At 34.0% G+C, this 25,160-nt stretch overlaps 4 protein-coding genes across 6 annotated transcripts; 3 read left to right on the top strand and 1 right to left on the bottom strand.

The window, feature by feature from the left end:
• The first annotated feature begins 978 nt into the window (after positions 1-978).
• On the top strand, positions 979-3,244 carry LOC140818338 (uncharacterized). 3 transcript variants are annotated; one of them, XM_073178272.1, is made up of 4 exons: positions 979-1,098; positions 1,183-1,346; positions 1,568-1,899; positions 2,756-3,239. In XM_073178272.1, exons 2-4 carry the CDS (start codon positions 1,196-1,198, stop codon positions 2,870-2,872), a joined length of 600 nt encoding a protein of 199 aa, XP_073034373.1. In that variant the 5' UTR covers positions 979-1,098; positions 1,183-1,195; the 3' UTR covers positions 2,873-3,239. The 3 variants fall into 3 exon arrangements, with proteins under 3 accessions (XP_073034373.1, XP_073034372.1, XP_073034371.1); XM_073178271.1 differs by having other exon boundaries at positions 1,066-1,346; positions 1,589-1,899; positions 2,756-3,244; XM_073178270.1 differs by having other exon boundaries at positions 1,067-1,346.
• A 4,296-nt stretch (positions 3,245-7,540) lies between these two features.
• On the top strand, positions 7,541-11,818 carry LOC140818071 (leucine-rich repeat receptor-like tyrosine-protein kinase PXC3). The gene is made up of 2 exons (XM_073177898.1): positions 7,541-10,794; positions 11,145-11,818. The coding sequence occupies exons 1-2, from the start codon at positions 8,451-8,453 to the stop codon at positions 11,468-11,470; spliced, it is 2,670 nt and encodes an 889-aa protein (XP_073033999.1). The 5' UTR covers positions 7,541-8,450; the 3' UTR covers positions 11,471-11,818.
• A 2,682-nt stretch (positions 11,819-14,500) lies between these two features.
• Positions 14,501-16,994, bottom strand: LOC140818625 (zinc finger AN1 and C2H2 domain-containing stress-associated protein 13-like). Its single transcript, XM_073178654.1, has 2 exons — positions 16,695-16,994; positions 14,501-15,413 (listed from the first exon to the last, which is right to left on the bottom strand). Exons 1-2 carry the CDS (start codon positions 16,791-16,793, stop codon positions 14,640-14,642), a joined length of 873 nt encoding a protein of 290 aa, XP_073034755.1. The 5' UTR covers positions 16,794-16,994; the 3' UTR covers positions 14,501-14,639.
• A 5,618-nt stretch (positions 16,995-22,612) lies between these two features.
• Positions 22,613-24,158, top strand: LOC140818520 (senescence-specific cysteine protease SAG39-like). The gene is made up of 2 exons (XM_073178505.1): positions 22,613-23,178; positions 23,521-24,158. Exons 1-2 carry the CDS (start codon positions 22,728-22,730, stop codon positions 24,111-24,113), a joined length of 1,044 nt encoding a protein of 347 aa, XP_073034606.1. The 5' UTR covers positions 22,613-22,727; the 3' UTR covers positions 24,114-24,158.
• Positions 24,159-25,160: the final 1,002 nt, after the last annotated feature.

The raw sequence follows: 25,160 nt of genomic DNA on the forward strand, positions 1-25,160 counted from the left end.
GTATCACTTTTTATTTTGAATATTGGTAGGGTCGATCCGTCTCATAGATAAAAATTCGTTAGACCGTCTCACAAGAGACTTATTCTCTCAAATATATCCAAATTTTAATGATGTATTTTGAACTTTCTAAATTACCATATTCTCCAATATAATTACAAATTTTTTTGTTTTGTTTATTAGACGTGATTCGAGTCTCAGATACAAGATTTCGTTCTAAAATTAAGATCTTGATGTCTGTCACATGAGTTACAATTGAACGACAATATATTTATGAATTTTAAGTCCATATTATGATAAATTTTAATTTATATTTATATTTTAAATTGCTATCTGTCCCTTTTTTAATCAAAACTATGTGTTTTTAATAGTGTGTTATAATACTAATTACTAAGAAATTAAATAATAGTCAAAATTAAGAAACTTTAATTAGAATCCTTGAGGTTTTTTCTTTAGATATCATGATAAAGGGTACTCGTTCTAGCAATTATATAAAACATTAATTTCACTAATCTTTTTATGTGTGTGTGTGTGTGTGTTTACTTTTTAAATTAAAATAAATACATTTGATATTTAAAAATACTGATACGTATACATGCATGACCAAAAGTCGTGAAACTTATCACATGACTATATATATAAATATATAGTAAAAATTTAAAAAATGATTAATCTTTATTCAAAAATTGAATATACCCATTAATTCACAGTAAGTGTAGCAACGACTATTGCATCCTTAATTTGTTTATGCTATCTTGAAATCTTGGACCCAACATCTGTAATATACTCATGTTACGTGTTATACAAGGATGGTTCATGCATTTCTCTCTCAAGTACTCTATACCATAGCCAAGAAATGTCGTGTCCCAAATTCATTCATCGAAGTTAAAAAAATATAGCATACGTTTCATCCAATCAAACAATTATAATATTCTTCCCACAAATAAATAATTTTACCTAAACATTCTTCATGAAATATCTTCGATTTCCCCCTTCAGTTCACACATTATTTATTATGCGTGTAGACATATATTATATATATATATCTATATATGCAACATTGCATGAAGAGATCATCTCTTCATTCTTCGAAAACTGAATGTAAGTTGTCTTACAAAAACAATTTTAGCAGTTTTCTTCCCTCGTAAAAGTCTTGAAAATGGCCTTTAAATTGTGTGTAAGCAGTGTGAAAGTGCAAATGGGTAAAAGAGATGAGCAATATCATGGATTTGATGCGTATGGGTTAATGGACTCGAGCTCGTCTGGCTCACAATCGTGGTGGAGTTATGGCAGTAAAAATGGCAACAGTAACATTTTCGTCCCGGACCGATCGAACGCAAGCTCGACGAGTAAGCCGACCGCCGTCGAACCCGTTTGTTTTAAGTTATCTTGCGACTGGAAATATTTGTCATGTCGTGTGTGGAATATTACCAACGGGATCCCTTTAGAAGAATTAAAATCTAAGGCACAATTTTTCTAATTAAAAAAAAAATCACATAAGTTCCATCTTTTTTTTTTGTTAGAAATATAGTACTAATTGACAAGCCGGGGTCCGATTCTTGGATCACAGGGGAAAGAATTTTATTATCAGTGTGCAGGGAAGGAAATCAAGAAAATGTCGAAGCCATGGTGCCAGCTCGTGCGATCGGAGAAAATTTAATGCAAGGAACACCACGAAATCATGTTAATGGCGGAGGCGTCGGCGGCCACCCGAAAAGTGCTGGTGGTTTGTTTCCGACGAATCCGGATGCATACGGGTCGGGTCTTATGTCTTCCTCTTACTCATTTTCTCACGAGGAGCCTGTTTACGTGAATGCCAAGCAGTACCACGGGATTCTGAGGCGAAGACGGCTGCGTGCAAAGGCTGCCCTAGAAAATAAAATGGACACTTCGGTTAGAAAGGTTTGTCAATTAACATTTATTTAGAAAAAAAATTAGAAAATTAAATGAGGTTTCGTTTTCTTTTTAATTTTTTTGTCCTAATTTTAAAATAAAAAAAAAACATATAACACAACAACTTGTATTAGATTTTCTCACGAAACAATTTTGTGACCCGACCAACCCTAACGATTCATGTGGTTCGTTTTTTCATATTAGGGCAGCCGGTTTCAGGCCTATTATTGAGGAATGAGTCTCATGTGAGACCGTCTCACGGATCCTAATCTGTGAGACGGGTCAATCCTACTCATATTCACAATAAAAAACAATACTCTTGGCATAATAAATAATAATTTTTCATTAATCACCCAAATAAGAGACCCTGTCTTACAAATACGACCCGTGAAACCGTTTCACACAAGTTTTTGTCATTAATGAGTTGATAATAATTTAAATATATCTTTTTAAAAAAAAATCTCACAGGTTTTGATAAATTATTGCACAGTAGAAAAGCAACACTAGTTATTTGAGGTAAACAGTCTCGACTGCTTATGTCTTTTAACAAAGCCACTGAGACGTGTGAGTGTGTGAAGTAGCTAGGTGGACATTTTTTCAATGGTCGTGAGTTCAATTCTCTTTATCAACACCTTCTCAGAAAAGCATGATATGTAAATTACTGTGTTTGACCAAGATTTTACCCTGACGTGCACTCAAGTCATTAAAAAAATAACAAATATATAAAATGGCAAACGATTCAAATCAATAGTTTTCCTTACAATTTACTTATAATCTATTCGTGAATTCTCTCCGATCTCTTACTATTGTTAAGTTTTAAAACAACAATTTTCTAACTTACTAAGCATCCAATTTTATTTGTCAGCCATATCTTCATGAATCTCGGCATCTGCATGCCATGAAAAGAGCTCGAGGGTGCGGGGGCCGATTCATCAACACCAAGAACTATGATACTCCAGATAAACCACCCAAAGGCAACTAACACTTGAGCTTTGGTAATTAAGCCTTTAATTTAATTTGTTCGCCTGAGAATAATTTATCGTCAATACTGAAAAGAGGCATTGATTCGAAAAATCAGTGATTCTCCATGTATAGAGAAAACTAGAGAATGAAAATGGTGGAAGTTATAAGAATATATCAATAACATGCTAACAGGACATCGTCTAGTCGAGTTTGTACAAAAGGTTATCGAACAAAATCTGTCCCAAAGTAATTAGCATGAATGTTTAGATACACATTGTTAATGTGAAATTCAGAGATCCTGATCTTGGGAAAGATTTCAGACTGGTGATGATGGGTCATTCTATATTTAATTATTTTCGATGTATTTTTTGTATAAGATGTTCGCGGTAATATCTCATTTCAAACGAACTGTGTGAGATTCGTCGATAATTTTTTTATTTTAAAGTGAGACTGCGGAGATCTTATACAAAAATATAATGGAAGTAGCCAGTGCTAGGAGATAGACCGAAACGGTGATGATGTCTGACCTATATTTACAACATTGCGTGAAATTACTAATTAAATAATCCACTACACAGATTGACGTGCTTATGCACCAATGCATGAAGTATATTTAATAACTTGTGGGATTCTGCTTCTGTTTGGATTTAGAATTATAACCCTAGTTGGAAATATAAAATTTGAAATATGTGATTTATATGAATTTTGTAAATGTAAAAATATTTAGTTAATAGATAATAGAAATGTGATTCATAATTGCTTTTTAAAATATCTGCAGTTCGAGTGATTAATAAATGAATAGGTCTCTCGTGAGACGGTCTCACAAATCTTTATATGTGAGACGAATTAATCCTTACCGATATTCACAATAAAAAATAATACTCTTAGCATAAAAAATAATATTTTTTCATGGATGACCCAAATAAAATATTCGTCTCGCATAAACTATCTTAACCAAAATCCACGTGGCTGTAAATTATGAAATGAAATCGGAGCATTGTTTGGGCTTAGCTAGGGAAATTAGGTCACTAAATGTGGGCCTTTTTTAGACCCACTAAATTTATATGCTTGTCCATCTGGCCCACTATTGGGTTTTCCATGCCATTAATATTGGGGAAAAAAGAAAGAAAGTTGTAGCATACAAATATATAAATATGATTAGCCAATAAATTTTTTCATTATCTACAATTTCCCTTAATTATGAAATTTATTCCCAACCTTTTTTATTTGATATGTTGAAAGAGTTGCATTTTACCTCTTTCTATTTTCATGTCATTAACATTAAATTATTTTTTTAAAAAAAGTAGACTTTTCTTGAATAAAATTGTCAGCAAGTTGTTATATAATGTAATGATACATGTTTAATTTCCCCCCTCTTTGATTACATTTTTTATTACTATAGATGGGGTGGGGTGGGGGTGGGGTGGGGGTAGGGGTGGGTAGACAAGAGAGAGACAATGGCACAATGCATGATACAAGGGTCATGATACATGTCCAATAAAGGGAGAGCCCAATCTCAATCACTTGAGATTAAATCCCTTTTCTTTTCTTCTCTCACTTTTTTTTTTCTTCTTAGAAAAAAATATGAAGTACCTTTTTTCCTTTATGGGCCAATGTAGGTTAATTCACCTAAAGTGGCCACCCACACCATTACCCTTCACATGACATGAGCACCAAAAGGATGGTGGAGTCAAATCATCTGAAAATTCCTGTTGAAAAAATATGTTCTCTTCTTCATTTTTTTTAATATTTTAAATAGTGTAACCATTTAGTATGATGTTTACAAATAACCCAAGTATCGACAGAACGAGAGGTCTAATTATGATCAGCCCAACACTCAACGGTGAAACCCTATGATATCATGTTAATATTGATAATTGAACTTAACTCAACCCAAAATCTAGCTCAAGAGAGAGGACTGTCAAAGTCTATATATGCAACTCCCAAATATTTTCATCCAATTGATGTTAGAATAACTAACATAATCATGAAAAAAATTGCTATTTTCAAGTGGTAATAGATTGTCATCTACATGCTAGTAACTAGTAAGCGTATTTTCATCCTTAAAATTATAATACCCTATCATGAGTAGAAGTTTGATGTGAAATTCGAGGTAAAATTTAGATTTTGTCACATATGTGTTATATATTAAATGTTCATCTTCGTCGAAATTCATCTTAGACTATGTTCGATCTAGTTTAGTCGTCGTAAGTTCAGACAACAACAGGGGATTATATTGGTAAATGCAAACTTTACTCAATTGGGATCTTGGAGATGGACCATAAAGGAGTTTGAGTATGTTTAATCATTTCTGTCTTGTGAAACTTCTTGCTTTATAACAATGTACTAAAAACTTGATTTATTAGTCAATCCATTAAGTAATGTTGGTCACGACTCACTTTGGTGTCGTATAATAATCAACTGGATTTAATTAAACTTAAATTTGGTCGCAAATCTTTTTATCAGTTTATTTTAACAAACACTATTTTTTCTTATCAATTGTAATATGTTTGATTTTATTTTGTATACTCCCGAAATATTGCATAAGCTAGTTATATAATGCATAAAAACAAATAATAATAAAATCTTTGTCATATTATAAATAATAGAGTAGCTTTCTATCTCGCAAATATATCATTTGTGAGACAAGTTGATATAATTTAATCAGAAAAACAATAATATTGAAATAATAATAATAATTTTTTATAGATCCATCAAATAAAAAAAAATTATCTCATGAAATAATCACATAAATAAATAATAAATAAAATAAAGCAACGAGAGGGGGTGGTGATGAAATGATTAGATCTTTTGATTTTGGAAAGTGATCCAATCATTACAATGCACAAAGTGCAAGCCTGTATTTTTCAGTTTCCTTTAATTAAATAATATAAACAAATTAAAAAAAAACCCCACAAATAATTTTTTCCTAAAAAATAATTAATTAAAAACCCACAAATAATTTTGTCCTAAAAAAAGTATTAATATAAAAAAATAATAAATAAATAGATACAATCCCCGATTCCTCCAAAAATCAAGCCTCAATCACCTCTCAATGCCTACTAGTCTCAACTAAGCTCATGATTATGTTCAAAAGCGATCTTAAAACCAGGAAAAAGTTCGGCTTAGTTTATATTTATAATTTAAATTAAAGTTGTGTACTTATTTATATACGAATTGATTCTATTTGTTAATCAGCGCTTTCCGTAATTAAATCACAGCAAAAATTTGTGTGACACGGTCTCACGGGTCGTATTTGTGAGATAGATCTTTTATTTGGGTCACCCATGAAAAAATATTACTTTTTATGCTAAGAGTATAATATTTAATTGTAAATATGGATAGGGTTGACCCGTCTCACAGATTATGATCCGTGAGACGGTATCACATGAGACTCACTCTAATTTAATTTATGGTTTGATGAAAAATTTAAGCACCATATTTTATGAAATTATAACCAATAATAACATTCTAGATTGAATATTTTAAACAATAATAACACACAATTGTCATATTTCTATCGTTCTACGCAATTATTGTTGCTTAACAATTCGAGTATCTTGTTTCGATTGTTTTTTGGTTTAATAATTTATATTGATTCTCGTATATTAATAGCAAATAACACAAGTTGTATATTATACAAAATCAAGAACAATTAATAATAAATTAAAGTAAGATCATCTATTAGACCAGACATGAAAACATTATCTTAGTAAAAGTAATAACAGCTTGATTCGATAACCGATTTAAAAAAAAAATCTAGAAAATGTACATCCATCGTAAGCAAATATTTTACAATCTTCGACAATACTTATACCTAAATTTCTTGTGCTTTCAACATAAAAAGGTGTTTGAAACTTTAAATGTTTTTTTTGAAAACAATTTAGCTGGATCATTAATCAATCAAGTCATTTATAATGATATACGAAATTTAATAATTTATCAATAATTCATATATCAAAAATGATTTTACTGGAATTTCTATTGAATCAGAAATTCGAGTAAATGGATGGTTCGAAATTAATTTTTTCAACGCGTATTCGAGACATCGCTAAGTGAAATAAAATTTGATGAGTTAGTTAAACGTTAACTCGTCGAAATGGGCAATTAAAAGGACAATGTGTGATTGGGAAACCAGGCATTGAGAAATAATTAGCAACAAATAGACATTGCATGGTCCCAATTGTTGCAATATGTCGATGCCTGCTCATTTCAAGGTGAAAACTGAAATCGATTTCACCTTCTTGATTTACAATAGTTGTTTTCTATGTAATTTCAAATTTAATATATAATTTTTTTCGAGTATAAGATCGTCACTTCATTTAAAGAAATTTATATATTTTTTATTTGGGTCATTAGAATCACGAAATAAAACAACGAAAAGAAAAAAAATGCAAAAACTTGTATAATATGGTCTCACGGATCGTATTTTGTGAGTCAGTTATCTTATTTGGGTCATCTATAAAAAAAATATATTACTTTTTATGCTAACAATATTACTTTTTATTGTGAATATCGATAGGATTGATCTGTTTCACAGATAAAGATTCGTGAGACACTGTCTGACAAGAGATAATCAAAGAAAAATATGAGAAAAAAGTAAAGAATATAATTAGTATTTTAGTAATCAATAATTATTAATTAAATTACTCGATTCTCCTCTAAAATTAACTGTAGTACGGGGAAGTATAATAGAGGCACGCTTGCAATAGTCTGAGACAGAAACAGTGTCATTGATTCAAGACTGCTCATTTCTCGTGAAGCTTTCACTATGCACAAACATGGCGTCTCACCATTTTCCTTTCTCTCTCTCTCGTAAAGAGTGACAGCGCGCAAAAAACATCTGATTCTGAGCATTCCTGAAAGGTGCTATTAACTGTAAACATTGTACAATCTGTCTTTCACCACCTGCTTTCTTCTGTAGTCCTAGGAAAGTTCCTTTCCTTCTTTTCCTACCTGCAAGCTTTTGCTCAGCTTTTTTATTCTTCTTTTTTCCTTGCTTTTTTTGTGTTTTACCGTGTTGGGATTAATTTTTATATTTTAGTGTACTCAGTCAATTGAGTTTTAATAACGAGTTGTTGAAATTGCTCTCTGGCCTTTGTCAATATTGATTGCCCTCATGTCTGTTGTGTGTGCTTCCACATAATATGTCATGTTCCAGCAGAAGATTACTGCTTTTTCGGTAGATTTTGGGCTGAATTGGTATGTTTGGTTTTGTTGGTTTTGATCAAGATGTCATAAAAAGTACATTTTACTTCTTAAGCTGTGGGGAAGGAAAGGTCCTTGCTTTCTATTTCCCTTCATTTTCAAGATTTTTGATATGGGCCATTTGGGAAAGGTGAAATGTGATGGTGGGGTCGTCTCTTTCAAGGCTTTTCTTGTTTCGCTTTACTAAAAATACGAGATGGCAGAGTCTTCATGTTGTTTGCTCTGTAACCTATTAGTGGATTCACAGCATTAATAGAAATATAGAAGCTCACGTTTTTTATAAAATTCACGATAATTTGATGTTTCCATGAACCTTTTTGTCTTTGTGAGGATAAGAAAACATCTTTAGTTCCGTCCTCTTTTTTTCCCAAATTGCAAGCAACACAAAAATGCAATTCTTGTGTTTGTTGAGTATTTTGCTTTTTGGGTTGCTCTCATCTTCTCAACTCGGATTTACTCAAGTGTTCAATGATGAAGAAACACTACTAGAAATTGGGAAAGAGCTTAAAATATCTGGTTGGAACGGAAATAACTCAGATTATTGCACGTGGCCTGGCATTTTTTGCAGCTCCAACAATTCATTTGTTGAGAGGCTTGATCTTTCTAATCACGGGCTTCAAGGTAATGTGACTCTCATTTCTCAGCTCAAAGCACTAAAGTGGCTTGATCTTTCATACAATAATTTCCAAGGCTTCATTCCATCTGCTTTTGGGTATTTATCGGAGCTTGAGTTTCTCGATTTATCATTCAATAAGTTTGGAGGTTCGGTACCTCTAGAGTTGGGTAGGCTTAGAAATATCAGGGAATTAAATCTATCCAATAACTTGCTCATGGGTGTTATACCTGATGAGCTTGAGGGTTTAGAGAAGCTGCAGGATTTACAACTGTTTTCAAATAGATTGAATGGCTCTATCCCATTGTGGGTGGGTAATCTTACCAATTTGAGAATCTTCGCTGCTTATGAAAATGAGTTGAGTGGTGTGATTCTTGATAAGTTGGGTTCGGTCTCTGAGCTTCAGTTGCTGAATCTTCATTCAAACCAGCTTGAGGGGTCGATTCCTGATAGCATTTTTGCCATGGAAAAGCTTGAAACATTGGTTCTGACTCTGAATAGATTGAATGGGAGTATTCCTGAATCGATTGGGAAGTGCAAAGACCTTTCGAGTATTCGGATTGGGAATAACAACTTGACTGGAGGCATTCCTAAAGAAATTGGAAACATCAGCGGCCTAACATATTTTGAAGCAGACAATAATAATCTTTCTGGAGAAATTGTGACCGAGTTTTCGAGATGCTTGAATCTGTCCCTCCTTAATCTAGCGTCAAATAGGTTCACTGGAACCATCCCACCCGAGTTTGGCGAACTCGGTTATCTCCAGGAGTTCATTATTTCTGGAAACAATCTGTTTGGAGACATCCCAATTTCAATTCTTGGGGGCAAGAATCTGAACAAGCTCGACTTAAGCAACAATAGATTCAATGGCACCATACCGGAGAGTATCTGCGATACTTCAAGATTACAGTTCCTACTTTTGGGTCAGAATTCAATAAGTGGGGAGATTCCACATGAGATTGGGAACTGCACAAAACTGCTCGAATTACATTTGGGTGGTAACAGTCTCACTGGAAGTATTCCACCAGAGATTGGGCGTATCAAGAACTTGCAGATAGCTTTAAATTTGAGTTCCAACCATCTCCATGGCCAATTGCCTGAAGAACTTGGAAGACTAGACAAGCTAGTTTCATTAGATGTATCTGATAATCAACTGAGTGGAAGCATTCCAGCAGCATTAAAAGGCATGCTAAGTTTGATAGAGGTTAATTTTTCAAACAATCAATTCAGCGGCCAAATACCTTCCTTTGTTCCCTTTCAAAAAAGCCTGAATTCAAGCTTTCTTGGAAATAAAGGGCTCTGTGGTGAGCCTTTAAGTATTTCTTGTGAAGGTTTGAACGATCAGGCTCATGATGCTTACCACCACAAGGTGCCTTACAGAATAGTATTGGTTGTCATTGGTTCGGGTTTGGCTGTTTTCGCATCGGTGACTGTAGTTGTATTGCTGTTTATGATGAGGGAGAAGGAAGAAAAAGTTGCAAAAGACTCGGGAACTGATGAAAATGAAACAAGTACTATGCCAGTAGTAATACTCGGAAATGTGTTTGTTGAGAACCTCAAGCAAGCCGTAGACTTTGAAGCAGTTGCCAAAGCAATTATGAAAGATACAAATAAGCTCTGTGTTGGTACATTTAGCACTGTGTACAAAGCCGAAATGCCATCTGGTATGATATTATCCGTTAGAAAACTTAAATCAATGGATAGAACCATAATTCATCATCGGAGCAGGATGATCAGAGAAGTTGAAAAGATGAGTAAACTCTGCCATGAAAATTTGATGAGGCCTATTGGGTTTGTGGTATTTGAAGAAGATGTTCTTTTATTACATCAGTACTTTCCAAATGGGACGTTGGCTCAGTTTCTTCACGATATTTCGAAGAAACCAGAATACAAACCTGATTGGTCTGCTAGACTTGCCGTTGCCATTGGAGTGGCTGAAGGGCTGGCATTTCTCCATCATGTGGCCATTATCCACCTTGATATTTCTTCAGGCAACGTAGTTCTGGATGATAATTTTAATCCATTAGTAGGTGAAGTTGAAATATCCAAGCTCCTTGACCCATCTAGAGGGACAGCAAGTATCAGTGCTGTTGCTGGTTCATTTGGATATATTCCCCCAGGTAACCCCTCTTCTCTTGAATCTGAGTCGAACCAACATGAGGTCGTGCCGAAATTATCCTTGGGTTCGCTCCTGTCATGACTCATGATCTTATATTGATTCCTTGAGAAATATTTGAGCAGTTAATAAGTTTGTGAACTCCTTACCCTTGGAAGGGTGGTTTTTTGGATTTGAGCTCTTCACTTAAGTCTGTGTTCAATTCCCTGCTAGAAGCTCTCTTATCCTATTTCAAATTCCAAAATAAAATATTTTTAACCATAGAACACAATTATACTTTGCACATGTCATTTTAGTAAATTACTTTTAACCTTATATTTAACTTGCCTACAATCTTTTTAACTTGTTCAACAGAATATGCATATACCATGCAAGTTACAGCGCCTGGCAACGTTTATAGCTATGGAGTTGTCCTGCTTGAGATCCTCACAACACGACTTCCCGTGGAAGAGGCTTTTGGTGAAGGGGTCGATCTGGTGAAGTGGGTTCATACTGCTCCTATACGAGGGGAGACCCCAGAGCAAATCCTCGACTCTCGGCTGAGCACTGTGTCGTTTGGTTGGAGGAAAGAAATGCTGGCTGCTCTAAAAGTAGCTTTACTCTGCACAGATAGCACACCAGCAAAACGGCCCAAAATGAAGAAGGTTGTCGAAATGCTTAATGAAATCTCTCAAAATTAGGCGAAGTAGATTTTTCTACTGATCATACTCACTGCAGTATATCTGGGCTACACCAGTTGACAAATTTCTTGTAATTTTTGGGAAATGCTCGGGGGTTGGCTTCATCTTGGATTCTCGGTGGCGTGTAAAAGTTGATAATAAACCAGAGTTGCAATCTTTATAGATAGAAATTATCGAAGAGATGATCAGATGCAGAACAAATGCAACGAGAGTGGTTCTCTTAGAGTTGTGATTGGCCTTTAATGAGATGAATAAGAATTTGTTGGTTTCTGATATGTATGATATGAATTAAAATGTTAAATGTTTGTATTATTTTAATTATAGCTAATTTTTAAATGTGTAAACAAATTGGTTAACCATGAAAAACAAAAAACTGCAATAGTCTAGAGTCCACAATCTAGTAATGGTAAAAACTTGCTAAGAGCTTATGTTTGCCTTCAGTTTCTGCATCTGTGGTGGAATAGTTGTTTAAGATGATTGATAAGCTCCATGAACAGTATATATCTAAGTTTGCTATGGTTGCGTGGGCTATTTGGAAACAAAGGAATAATGAATTTCGAAACTCTTTTCACCTTGCAGCTCCTGATACAGTTTTTACAGCCTTGAATATTCTGTATGTTAGATATATGTGAAGTCCCAGGCGACAGTTGATGTAGCAAATCCTCACAGTAGTGGTTACCAGTTTTGGAATGGTCTTGCGGGATGATTCTGGTGCATTTCTTGTGTTCGTTCTTCTGTCTTTTTTGGGGGACTGCCTGTTGTTGAAGGTGAGGCTATGAGCTTGCTGAAAGCTCTTTCATTGTGCATTATTATTATGATTGTAACTTAATGAAACATATGTGATCACATAGAGTGGTCACCCTAACTATTAATATTTGTGTTTAAATTATTATTAGTAATTAAAACTACTCTGTGTTCGATGAAATTATTTGATTATTGAGAATAAATTTGATTTAGAAAAATGATTTCTAGAATGTAAAATAACAACTATATCATATTTGTTAGGTGCAATAATTGTTTATGTAAGGTATAACAATCCAAATGTGACGTTTGAGTTGTTATACGATTTTAAAAGATTTTAGTTAATGTTGCATCTTATCCCGGTTATAACTTTTGGTAAAGCGACAAATACATGATCTTATAATTGGTATATATATCAAAGTCATGAGATCGATTCTCATATATTGCAATCAGTATAATTATTAATATTGTTGGAGTGCAATAATTGTTCTAGTTGGATATATCGATCGAATCATGACGATTGAGCTACTATACCGTTTAAAATATTTGAGTTGATGTGTAATATTTATTCTAAAAAAGGAAAAAATTAAACAGAATTCGCAAGGAGTTAAAATTTAGCAAAAACACCATTGATATTTAACTTAATAACAAGTTTAGGGGTTTTATTTTAACATCATTATGATAATTTAGTTAATTAAGAGAATTTTATTTGACAATCACTATATGCACTCCATTTAAATATATTGTGATTTTGGTTTCAGTAAAATTTAATATTCTCTTAAATTTTTTTTATTGTTTTTCATTGTAAATGATATTTGGATGAAAAATATCTTTGTTAATTTGATAGAATTGTCATTATGTTATAATCATGCAAATTGAAATTTTTTATATAAATAAGTTAACACATTTGATTTATCGTCATGATTTATTTTTATTTATTGTGTTTTAATATATTTGGATTAATAAATACTCATAAACAAGATGTTATTCAAACGATTTTAAAAATTATCTAAATCTCGTTATTATATTTTTCATTATTAATCACTTAGTGCATCGCACGTGATCATTCCTAGTATATATATATATATATATATATATATATATTCAGTATTAAACTATATAAATTATAATTTTTAAAATGATGTAGTTTCTTTCACTTCATCTATAATTTAAAACACAAAACTTGTTCTTACTCTTTCAAAAAATAATTTTATTGAAATAGTTCTTGTAAAAAAAATTGTTACAAGGTGTGATAATTTGTTTTCCTAAGTTACGACAAATATCTTCTCATTTTGTCACAGGTAATGATCAAAATGCATGATGTTCTCCACTAGGGATGGCAATTTCATCCAGATCCGTTAGAGGATCCGATACCCGACCCGAATAGAAGATGGTATGGAGGGAATTTTAAACCCGATTAAATAATTAGGTAATCGGGTATGGGGATTTTCGGATTCGGGTATGAAGGTGGGTTTGATATAATCTGACCCACACCCGACCCGAATACCCGTTTAAATTAATATATATATATATATATATGTATATATATATATATATGTAAATATATAGTAATTATACTTATTTATATTAAATAATCATCCTCTCAAATCCAAATAAATCGGTACTTTTTCTTTCACTTTTACGTTTCAAGGTTTTACCACTCTTTTATTTTTCATTCAATTTCTCATCTTCTCCACTGGTAAGTTTATTTCATGTTTGACTTCAAAAATTGAAAAATATTTTATTTCTTTATTATGGTTCATTGTATTCCTTTTTGTTTGCATATTTCCCAATTCATTTTAGGGTTTTTTTAACCAATTAATTTTAGGAGTTTGGAATGTACGTGACTTTGTTTTTTTATTGGTTTTGGTTTTGTTTGTTTGTTTTTTTTTTTTAACTTGGGCTATTTTTAATATTTTGTTATTTTTTATATAAAGTTTCTTTTGCAATTTTTTTATCATTAATAATTTTTCTTATTGTTTATTTAAATAATTTTTAAATATTCATAAATTCATTGAAACAATTTAATTTGAAAAAATTCAATTGTATATGATAATAGGGTATTTGGGTAGGATATGAGTATCCGATAATCCGATGGGTATAGGGATGAGGATGAAATTCAATACCCGATGGGTATGAAGATGGGTATGGAGATGAATTTAATAAATGGATATGAGGATGAATGTATGAAATTCAACCCATACCCTACCCATTGTCATCACTATTCTACACTTGCTTAACTTGCCTCATGAAAAGACCAGCAACACTTTTCCTTCCATATATTGGTAATGATAAATTTTTCTTTAATGAACAAGAAAAAAAATAATCACCGGCCATGGGTAACAGCCATCCTCAAGCTTATGAACAAAAAATTTAATGGAATAAAATAGCATCAAATAAGCACAGTGGTCAAGCTCTGGCTCGCAGTTTATCGAGATTTTGAGACACCTCCATGTTCTCTCTCGACATGCTCCACGAGGGCAACAGGATCATGAAATCCTTTACTACATTTGGGACAGACATCAAGTGTCGCCTTCATGATCCCATTCCTTTCATGAACTTTTTCCACATGATCTACCAGAGCTCCAACATTAGGGAATCTTAAATTGCACCGAGGACACACTTCAACTTGCCCACTCAAACTTCCATGTTGACTCGTACTGCCATTGCTACTCTGGACTGCTCCATCCATACTCAATGCTTGATTGAATTCGTTGCTCAGTCTAGCCATTCCAGCTTCAGCTGTGGCTCGAACTGAAGAAGCTGCCTTGAGGAAACTTGTGCCCCAATTTGATGAAGAAGTGACCTGTGCTCCCTTGGGGTCATGTTTTTGGATTCTATTCAAAAATCCCATAAACTGAAACGAGGGTTCGGGTTTCTTGGGTCCAGGACACTTGTGGTCTGGTCCAAACCTATGTTTCAAACAATGGTCAACTGTACAATCTCTACATCTGATTGAATTTGAGAATGTTAGGATTTCTCTGCAGCCTGGTACTGGACATTTCCTTTTCTTGGTAGTGTTTTCATAGTTTGATGGGTCACACTCAATGTTTACATGTGATTCCCAAGTAATATTAGGATCTTCATTGTGGATCAAACGAACTCCTTTTGCACAGAGGGGGCAGACGACAACAGTAACATCATGTTTGTTAGCTTTGGGACATTGGTGTCTGCCATAGCTCCGGTGCTGAACACAGAATACCTGTGAAGATTTTACAGGGGAATTAAGAAGAATGAGAAGAGCTGAATTATGATAGTCATCGGTAGATGAAATGGGGAACATGGGCGATTAACATCAGCAATGACTATAGACAGTATAGTCCCAACTATGATTAATGAAACCAGAACATGCTACGGTAGAAAGTAAAATGGATGACAAAGGATAGAAATGAATGTAAGCTATAGCTCGTCAACAAATATCATCAAGCAGTAAATTGGCAAGAAATTCCCGTGTGACAGTGGAAATATCAGAACACAACACAGCGTCGATATCACTATCACGCTTTCTACAAATAAAAAAGTTCACCAGACCACAGAATCAATACAGACTTCTTGAAGTAAAAACATGTTGTAGCATCCACAGCTTCAAAATAGCAGAAATTTGAGAAAAACGATAAGCCAAACAATCATCATATTTAATATAAAAGAAAAAAGGAAAACCAAATTTGATTCCAGAATCTTCTCCACTCCAAGTGATCATTGATATTGTAGGAGTGAGGTGTTAGTTACATCCATACCCTACGTCTCGTCGTAAAAAAAATCAACTCGAGCTAACTCTTAAAATGTATGAAAAAAGACTCATTGACCAAGTAGGATCACTTTAACAGGAACAATGACCCCTTGTTTCATTTTATTTCGTATAGAAGTTTAAAAACAATTAGAAGCTTGATCTTAATCTGTGGTCGCAGACGATAATGTTCTCCAGATATCTCTTTAAACAAACTCCAATTATTGTGCCAGTAAAACTACTCTAACAATTAAGTGCAAGTATACATATTCGTCACCAGTATAGCTTAACACTTTTCTGTTCAAGGTCGAAAAATTCAACTCTTTCTTGATGAATTTGAAAATAAATCGCTCATGCCAAACAATTAGCTCGATTTGTTAAGATTGGGACCTTTATATCAAGACAAACTTCACAGCAGTAATTCAGAACCTTCCACACATACTACAAGTCTGCAATCCTTATGCTCTAAAAAACACTTTTACACGGTCTACCCATAAAAAATTCCCAATTCCCAAAAAAAAAATCGAATTTTAAGGCAAGTATCAGATCTCATCGGAGTAGACTACAAAAGGAAAACAAAAAACAAAAAACACCCGATAATTCCGTTGAAAAATGAACAACCATTTTCTAAAAGCCAATGATGAAACAATAAAATAAAAATAGAATAAAATTTCCTGCAGCTCCTAATACACATAAATATACTGATTCCATCAAAATCACGAGTACATTAACATGCATACAATATCATAAACATACCTGATTGCAACAATCACATGTGAAAGGAAGGAAATCAATCTGGTGGCAGTCGTCAACGCTGCAGTGTTTCCCTAAATTTGGGAATGCCGGAGTCCCCATGATTTCGAACACGGGATCTTGTTCCGGCGAAAAAAGAGAATTTGATATGACAAATCAATTGAAATGCGTTTATAAATCTTGAAATTCGTAGCGTGTTGCCTGGATTCGTGCCGGCAACGGCAAAATCGGGGTTAGATTTTTCTACCCCAATCCCGCAATGGGACAAAGAAAATGCAGGGTAAAGAAAAGACAACGCGGAATTTGAAAATTTGACGCCAAATATATAAACTTGACTGATGAGTTACCGATAAAATATATATATATATATATATATATATATATATATATATATATATATATAAAGAACATTAATTTTATGTTTGAGTTCGATTTTTTAAAATAATAATAAAATTGTCCGATTTAATGAAATTCTAATTAATGCTAATAATATAATTTTATTCCCTATTTACCCTTGATTTTTTTTCCCAAAAATGTCCATCTCATTTCACACACCAACGAACAAATTATGGATAATAATGATATTTCGCAATCCGAACATTTTACCTTTCTATTCATATTTTTATTACAAAAAAGTTGAGAAGATATGAAAGCTACAACTATCAAAATGAACTAATGAGACAAGATGACCTGTAATTTAGGAATAGGTCTCTTGTGAGACGGACTGACGAATCTTTATCTGTGAGACGAGTCAATCCTACCGATATTAACAATAAAAAATAATATTTTTAGCATAAAAAATAATATTTTTTCATGGATGACCCAAATAAGAGTTGAATTGTCTATGACCATTTTTCTTTTCAAGACGATATTGAAATGTGATAATTAGAGTAATTAATTATTTATCAGAAGTTATATATATTGTAGTTTAAAATATTTGAAATAATATTATCACCATAAAGTATGAGAATTAACGTGAAAGAAAAAATATATTTAGGTATCATGAAATTATTACCAACCATTGAAAGAAAAAAGTTACATTCATGGGACAACGGTCATATTTTCAGTTTATTATTATATTTACAAACAATTAAATTAATTAAGCAGCTTAAATATGTACTAAATATGAGCAGTTATCGATAAAGAAAAAAGTTCAGAATCATATAAATTATTTATTTTCATCATAAATATACTGAATTTGTGACAAAAAAAATGTTAGAATAATTTTTTTATTATGTCTATATTCTTGAAATTAAATTAAAATATTTGCTCACCCCTCCTTTTTTTTTCTCCCAAAAAGTCCAAGGCCATCATTTTTTTTGCTCCAAAGCTCATTTGAACAGACTCACTTTTCTCACTACTTTCTTCTCCTCCTCTCTCTCACACTCACACATCTTTTCACGCTTTGACAATCCCAAAATCTTTGAAGCTGATTCTGTAAATTATGCTCATTCCATAATCCTGAATATCTCTGGTCATCTTCATGTCCGATCTGTACTTCTTCAAGCTCAGTTCTGTCTAACATCTATATATTCTTTTAAAACATCCCCATCTGTTCTTAGATATGGCTCTAGTGAATCAGCTGCCGCCACTTGTAGGGCCGCCACCGGTGCTAGTGGAGGTGGAGCCAAGCCACTCCACCCACCACTCCATCGAGACACTGCTGGTGGTGCTAGCGGTTATCACAATACTGGGAGTCATTGCGGGGATCCTGGCTCGGCTCTGTGGAGGACGGCATTTGGGGGGATCAGGGGAACATGACGTAGAAGGATGTGTGGAGAGGAAGTGCCGCAGCTGCATCGATGGCGGTGTAACAACCTCCGCTCCGCCACCGCCACCGCCCAAGGAGGAACAACCAAAGCCAGCGGCAACTGAAGAAGCAAAGAAGTGAAGAACATTAATACTAGACTATATATTATACAGGTCTGTAAATTTATGTCTGAGAGTTGGGTTAATTGAGAAATCTTGAAGCGGCACAAGTTTTTTCTTTCTTTTTGTTTTTCTTTCAGATTTGAGAATTTTAATGATTTATCAGTGAAATTGCAGTCAAAATTAATAGATTGAAGAGTTCCAGTTGAGTTATTAAATATAAAAACATATAAAAATACAAGCAAAGTAATCTTAGCAGATAATTAAAACCATTATTTTTTGACAAAAATTTGTGTGAGATGATCTCACGGGTCATATTTGTGAGACAGATATCTTATTTGGCTCATCCATAAAAAAATATTATTTTTATGCTAACAGTATTATTTTTTATTGTGAATAATAAGTAGAGTTGACTCTTTTCACAGATTAAGATCCGTGAGACGATCTCACATGAGACTCACTTTTGTTCTTTTACACCAATTCTATAATTTGCATGAAAAATTACCACTTTAGTCTTTAAGTAGGTCTATTCCGGATAAGTCGGTCTTGTCAATGTCAAATAAATAATATTCTACTGATTTCGTTGCTTCGGGTGAGACCAATTCTATCCTACACCAGGTGAAATACTCCGCTTTACTTTTTTTTCTTACACGTCTTTTTTTTTTTTTTTATTATTATTACATTTCAAACTACTTTAAACAAAATCAACCAAACTAATCATTAAACTAATTTCGTTTCATGTATATAACATATGTTATATCATTATATTATTATTTTTATTATTATTATTATTATTACTATTATTATTCTCACATTTTTAAACTTAATATTTTATATTTAAAGATTACATGAAATTTTTATTTGATAGTAAAACTTTTACATTTGAGGTTTGAGATTTTCATTTCTATTATATTTATTTTTGTGGTAGAATCATATAAAATGTAAAAAAACAATATTTTAAAATTTAATTATTATAAGAAATTATATGTTCTACCCATTTATAAATGCTAATAAATTATTGTAGCTATTTTAAATGCTATACATATATATATTATTTAGTGAGAGGGAGTAAATCTCCCGGAGTAGGATATAATTGTCCAAAAATGACAAAGAAATCCCTAAATTACGGGATGAAACTAATTATTGACAAGTCGCAGAATTAGAACTCCAAATAGACTGACTTACATCACTAAAAATGGTAAATTTATCAATTGTGAAATATGTCAAATTAAATTAGTAATTTATAAAAATATAAATTCAATTGTGAAAAGCGTTTAGTCATTTTGTTTATTTAATTAATTTCTATATATGTACATCCCGATGAACGAATTCAAATATACAAACCAAAGGTTTTGAATCCAACCGTTGCTTCTGATTAAAGTGTTGCCTTTCGGCTGCCAAAAAATAATTGAAGAGTAAATTCCCTTCAAATCAAACTTACCTAAGGATGGGAACACTATTGGGTCCGGTTATGTGGGTCATTTTATTGGTCTGCTTGGAATCAAATTTGATAAATAAATTCGATTTTTTTAACATTCGATTTTTTGGAGGGACTAAAGGATTTGTGTAGGGATGGCAATTTTCTCCGGTGGGTTTGGGGCTCCACGGGGAAAACTCGAAACGGCGATGGAGATTCCCGATTTTTTCGGGTTTGGGTTTGGGTTCAGGGATTTTTTTAAATCCCCGCTGTAGTTCGGAGCGGGTATGGGATTACTATCCTCATCCCTGAAATCTCCGAACCCGCCCCGAAAATATATTATCAATAATAAAATAATAGTATTATTAGTATTAATAATATAATTTTTAAAATATTAATAATATTATTATTATTAATATTGATATTAATATTAAAATTATATCTAATAATAATAGATAATAATAAGTTTTGGTTTGAGAAAATCTCCGAATCCGTCATCGTCTTGCCATATTAATATTTTTGAAACGGGGATGGGGACGGGGGATGGTAAGTTGATCCCCAAAGTTTCGAGTTTGGAGATTCCCCGAACCCGAAAAAACGGGGATGGGGGCGGGGATGGGGATGAAAATGGCAAACCCGCCCCCGCCCCGACCCATTGTCATCCCTAGATTTGTGGAAGAAATATTTATCTTATTAATTTTTATTTTATTATTTAATAATTATCTTACTAGTTTTTAAATGTTAAAAAAATGATTATCAACTTTTCTTCTACAAATTTACCATAATCACTTTTTTTGAAACATTTGTAAACACAACTTAAAACAGAGAGAATGCTACATAACAGTCAATGAAATTTTTTTGTCTTTTGTGAGACGGCCTCACGAGTCGTATTTTGTGAGACATATATCTTATTTAGGTTATCCATGAAAAATTATTACTTTTTTATGCTAAGAGTATTACATTTTACTGTGGATATCGGTTATTTGGGTCATCCATGAAAAAATATTAATTTTTATGTGAAAAATATTACTTTTTATTGTGAATATCGATATAATTGATTTGTCTCACAGATAAAGATTCGTACAAACCGACACGGCACCAAATTACCAAGAGATGCACTCGCGATGAGTAAAGATCGTCTCTGACACATCCTGCTCAAGCCAACCAAGTCAAAAAAATTTAATACTCAAGCTCGATTTCGAACTTCATTATCATGAACGAAGCTCGAACTCGGCTGTAGGGGTAGTGTCCAAGGTTCTCAAGCTACAACCGGTAACAGAATTCACTTTCACCGTTGTTAGTATTCCTTTTTAGTCGTTCTACTTTTTCCAAAGTTTTGATCGAAGATATCACACTGTGCTAGAAGACCGCAAGTTGTATTTGTTTCACACGTCGAAGTCAAGAAAATGTAGATGAAAACATAATTGATGTTGCTTAAAGCCAAGAGTCTCAAATCAAATATATATACTATCAAAAGATCAAAAATTATAATTAAATATTTTGAATCAAAAAGTAATTTAAATCATCACGTTTCGATTACTTTACCTGACGATTTCCATCGAAAACAAGTAAGCCTTCGTATGGAGGGAGAAGTGTGGAGCTTTTATTGGGCAAAATCAGCATTCCGAAACACCTGCACTCTTTCATATCTTCAACAAGAGGATAAATTAATCAAACTATTTCAAGAAACTTTTCGAAACACAGATTCGTGCAAAAAGAATTGAAATTTTTGAAGGGTACCTGATCCTTCAAATCATTGCAGCATTTTACAACACGAATAAAATACTCATTCAAGAGAAATGAAAACGCAAATATGATATTACTACTGTCAGCCATGAGGTAGCCATAGGGGAGCCACAGAAGTTCAGGTAGAGTATCGAAATCGTCAATATTTGAAAATTCAACGGATTTTGGGGATGAGGGATACAATCAATCGGAAACCCTAAATTCGAAAACCGGCTGAAATAATCAGGGATCCGTATTTCCGATCAGCCAGCCGCCAGTGAGTCTACGGAGAGACACCTACCGACCGGCGGTCCAGTTCTCATACCGATACGATCTCACGCCACCAAGGGAGAATCACAAGCCTGACAAATATGATCCAATTCCACTTTTCTGTGTCTTTTGGACTGTTAAACTAGTCCTTTGGCATACTCTTTCCACATCAAAGGAAGAATATTTTGAGGCATTTGCCGGCTCGGATTTGTAAGGCTTGTAATTCTCCTTCAAATCGACGTGAAAAAAAGATATACAAGTAAAGAATATCAATAGTTGGTCAAATTTGTGAGATAAGTACTGTATGTATGATATGTCTGTAAATCACTAAATTGAATTTATATTTTATAATAAATTGTATATTCAAGTTCAAGCTCGAAATTTATAAAACGAACGGTTTTTTTTTAAATAAAATAATTATTATAGTTATAATTTTTTTTGGAGTTATCTGTAAAATAAATTTTATTTGAAATACTCTATGCAAACTTTTTAATCACCAGTCAAACTATGCCACGATATTAGTGGAGAAAAAACAAGGGTAGTGCAATCTTCTATAGAACAAATTATATGTCAATTTGTAGTCCTACGTTAATATTTAAAGGTCACCTTAATCTCCCCGGCAAACTGGAAATAACTTTAATTGAATGTTTCGTTTTCACGATATTCGTGCCAATTCTCTCCTATAAATACATTACTTCATCGAGGCTAAAAAGTGCAACAGACACATTGTGTTCTTTGATATTTTGAACCTAGAAATGGCTATCTCATCAGCACTAAACATCAAATCTAGTGTCATTGTTCTTATGTTGGCAATCTTGGGAATTTTCATCTCTCAAACCACCTCGCGCCAAGTACCAACGTTGTCCATGATAGAGAGACACGAGCAATGGATGCTAGAATACGACAGGGTTTATGAAAATGTCGAAGAAAGGGTGATTCGATTCAAGATATTCAAGGATAATGTCGAGTTCATCGAAAGGTTCAATGAAGGCGGAGATAGGCCTTACAAGCTTGGCATCAATGCATTTGCAGATCAAACGAATGAGGAGTTTAGGGCTGCTAGGAATGGACTTAAGACCATTTCTTCGAAGAAGAAATCATCTCAAACTACTTCATTTAAGTATGAAAATGTGAGTGTTGTCCCACCTAGCATAGACTGGAGAAAGAAAGGGGCTGTTACACCAGTCAAGGATCAAGGCCAATGCGGTAAGACATTCCCTTTCCTATAGTTATTGGCCATTTTGATAGACAAGCTTTCTTAACAAAAACTTTTTCCCTTGAGAAATATCAAGTTTTATGTCAGGTTTTGGCTTTAAAAATTTTAAAAGCACTTACATAATGAAATTGAATAGGTCAAAAAAATATGATGTTGAGATTCCGCTTCATTTTTCTTCAAGATATAAGTCCATAGAAATATTAAAAATAAAGGGAGACTAGTGTTCCGACCAGCCATGTTTGGTTGATCAAGTGTATAACGTTTCTTGAAGGTACATATTCGAGTTAATTTACAATCTTTTTCTTCTCTATCTTCCTGTCCTAAAACTACAGGAAGTTGCTGGGCATTTTCAGCAATAGCAGCAACAGAAGGGATCAACAAGCTCTCAACAAGCAAACTGATCTCACTGTCCGAGCAAGAAATAGTAGACTGCGACAGAACAAGCAATGACCAAGGCTGCGAGGGCGGATACATGGAAGACGCCTTCGAGTTCATCACCAAGAACAAAGGGGTCGCCTCCGAATCCACGTACCCTTACTCAGCCGCAGATGGAACCTGCAACAAGAACAAAGAAGCATCCCACGCAGCCAAGATTTCAGGGTTCGAAAAGGTGCCCACAAACAGCGAGGCCGCTCTTGTTAAGGCCGTGGCACATCAGCCCGTATCTGTGTCCATCGATGCCAGCGGAATGTCGTTCCAGTTTTATTCAAGCGGGGTGTTTACAGGGGACTGTGGGACCGATCTCGATCACGGCGTGACGGCGGTTGGATATGGAAAGGCCGAGGACGGTACTAAGTATTGGTTGGTCAAGAATTCTTGGGGTACTAGTTGGGGTATGGAGGGGTATATTATGATGGAGAAGGATATCAGTGCTAAAGAAGGGCTTTGTGGGATTGCCATGGATTCCTCATACCCGACTGCTTGATCGTCAGAAATCGTATATCTTGGCGTATACATACACAGGTTGAATCCTGATTCGGGAAATGGATGGGAAATTACAGCTTGTATTATATTGTATATATTTGTCATGTGTATATTTTGTCTATTGTTGCCTCTTTAATCGAGTCATGTACGTGATGAATTTGGGTCTTAACTTTAGGGAGCTTGAGAAATTTATCCAACATCGTCAATTATCTCAAACACTTCCTGTACACAATACCACCCACCTACTTCACACAAACTACATAGAACAGAATAAATGATGGATCTGAGACGAATTTTTCCCTTTCACAATACCGAGATAAGACAATACTTGCCAAAAATATGAAGTAACAACAACTGTAGTAGCCCGAATTCCAAATTGGGTAATTAACGGATTAATGGTGATTAATCATGATCGGAAGGTCCGAAGATGGTTCGGAAGCACCGAAGAGTTCGGAAGGTCCGAAGTGAGTTCGGTGGATCCGATCATTAGGTGTCAAGAGTTGATCGACACGTGGGAGTTCGGACGGTCCGAAGTGAGTTCGGTGGATCCGAACATGAGGTGTCAAGAGAAGCTGGACACGTGCATGTTCGGACGGTCCGAAGTGTATGATCGGAGGATCCGATCATGAGCTGTCAAGAGCCAATGGACACGTAGCGTTCGGACGTTCCGAAGTGATGTTCGGAGGATCCGAACATGGCCTATAAATAGTGCTCGGATTTCTCATTTGTGACTTGCCATTCCTTGAGTTAAGTCTCCTCTTTGAGAGTTTTGGAAGGATTCTAGGGCTAGTTGTTGTTCGAGCGATAGCCAAGAGCTGCCGGGATTGGTAGCATAGCAGCGCCGGAGTTTCGAGGCAATCGACATCAAAGGGCTGTCGACGGACGAAGGTAAACCCTAAACCTTTGGTAGTACTAGGGAGTACTGGTTTTGCTAGCCGAGCATGGTAGTATTGTTCATTGGGTATGCTTTTGATGAATAGGCTTGGATTAGACCTGTTGTCTGGTTGTTCCAGTGGATTAGGATTGCTGTGATAGAGGTACGAAAGTA

Source organism: Primulina eburnea, chromosome 17 (assembly GCF_022965805.1).
Source record: "Primulina eburnea isolate SZY01 chromosome 17, ASM2296580v1, whole genome shotgun sequence".
NCBI classification, from domain to species: domain Eukaryota; kingdom Viridiplantae; phylum Streptophyta; class Magnoliopsida; order Lamiales; family Gesneriaceae; genus Primulina; species Primulina eburnea.

Coding starts and splice junctions, on each gene's coding strand:
- LOC140818338 (XM_073178270.1), top strand. CDS start 1,157: ATGGCCTTTAAATTGTGTGTAAGCAGTGTGAAAGTGCAAATGGGTAAA. Junction 1,347..1,567: donor ATCGAACGCAAGCTCGACGA/GTAAGCCGACCG, acceptor CTTGGATCACAG/GGGAAAGAATTTTATTATCA. Junction 1,900..2,755: donor TGGACACTTCGGTTAGAAAG/GTTTGTCAATTA, acceptor TTTATTTGTCAG/CCATATCTTCATGAATCTCG.
- LOC140818071 (XM_073177898.1), top strand. CDS start 8,451: ATGCAATTCTTGTGTTTGTTGAGTATTTTGCTTTTTGGGTTGCTCTCA. Junction 10,795..11,144: donor ATTTGGATATATTCCCCCAG/GTAACCCCTCTT, acceptor CTTGTTCAACAG/AATATGCATATACCATGCAA.
- LOC140818625 (XM_073178654.1), bottom strand. CDS start 16,793: ATGGGGACTCCGGCATTCCCAAATTTAGGGAAACACTGCAGCGTTGAC. Junction 15,414..16,694: donor CATGTGATTGTTGCAATCAG/GTATGTTTATGA, acceptor AAATCTTCACAG/GTATTCTGTGTTCAGCACCG.
- LOC140818520 (XM_073178505.1), top strand. CDS start 22,728: ATGGCTATCTCATCAGCACTAAACATCAAATCTAGTGTCATTGTTCTT. Junction 23,179..23,520: donor CAAGGATCAAGGCCAATGCG/GTAAGACATTCC, acceptor CTAAAACTACAG/GAAGTTGCTGGGCATTTTCA.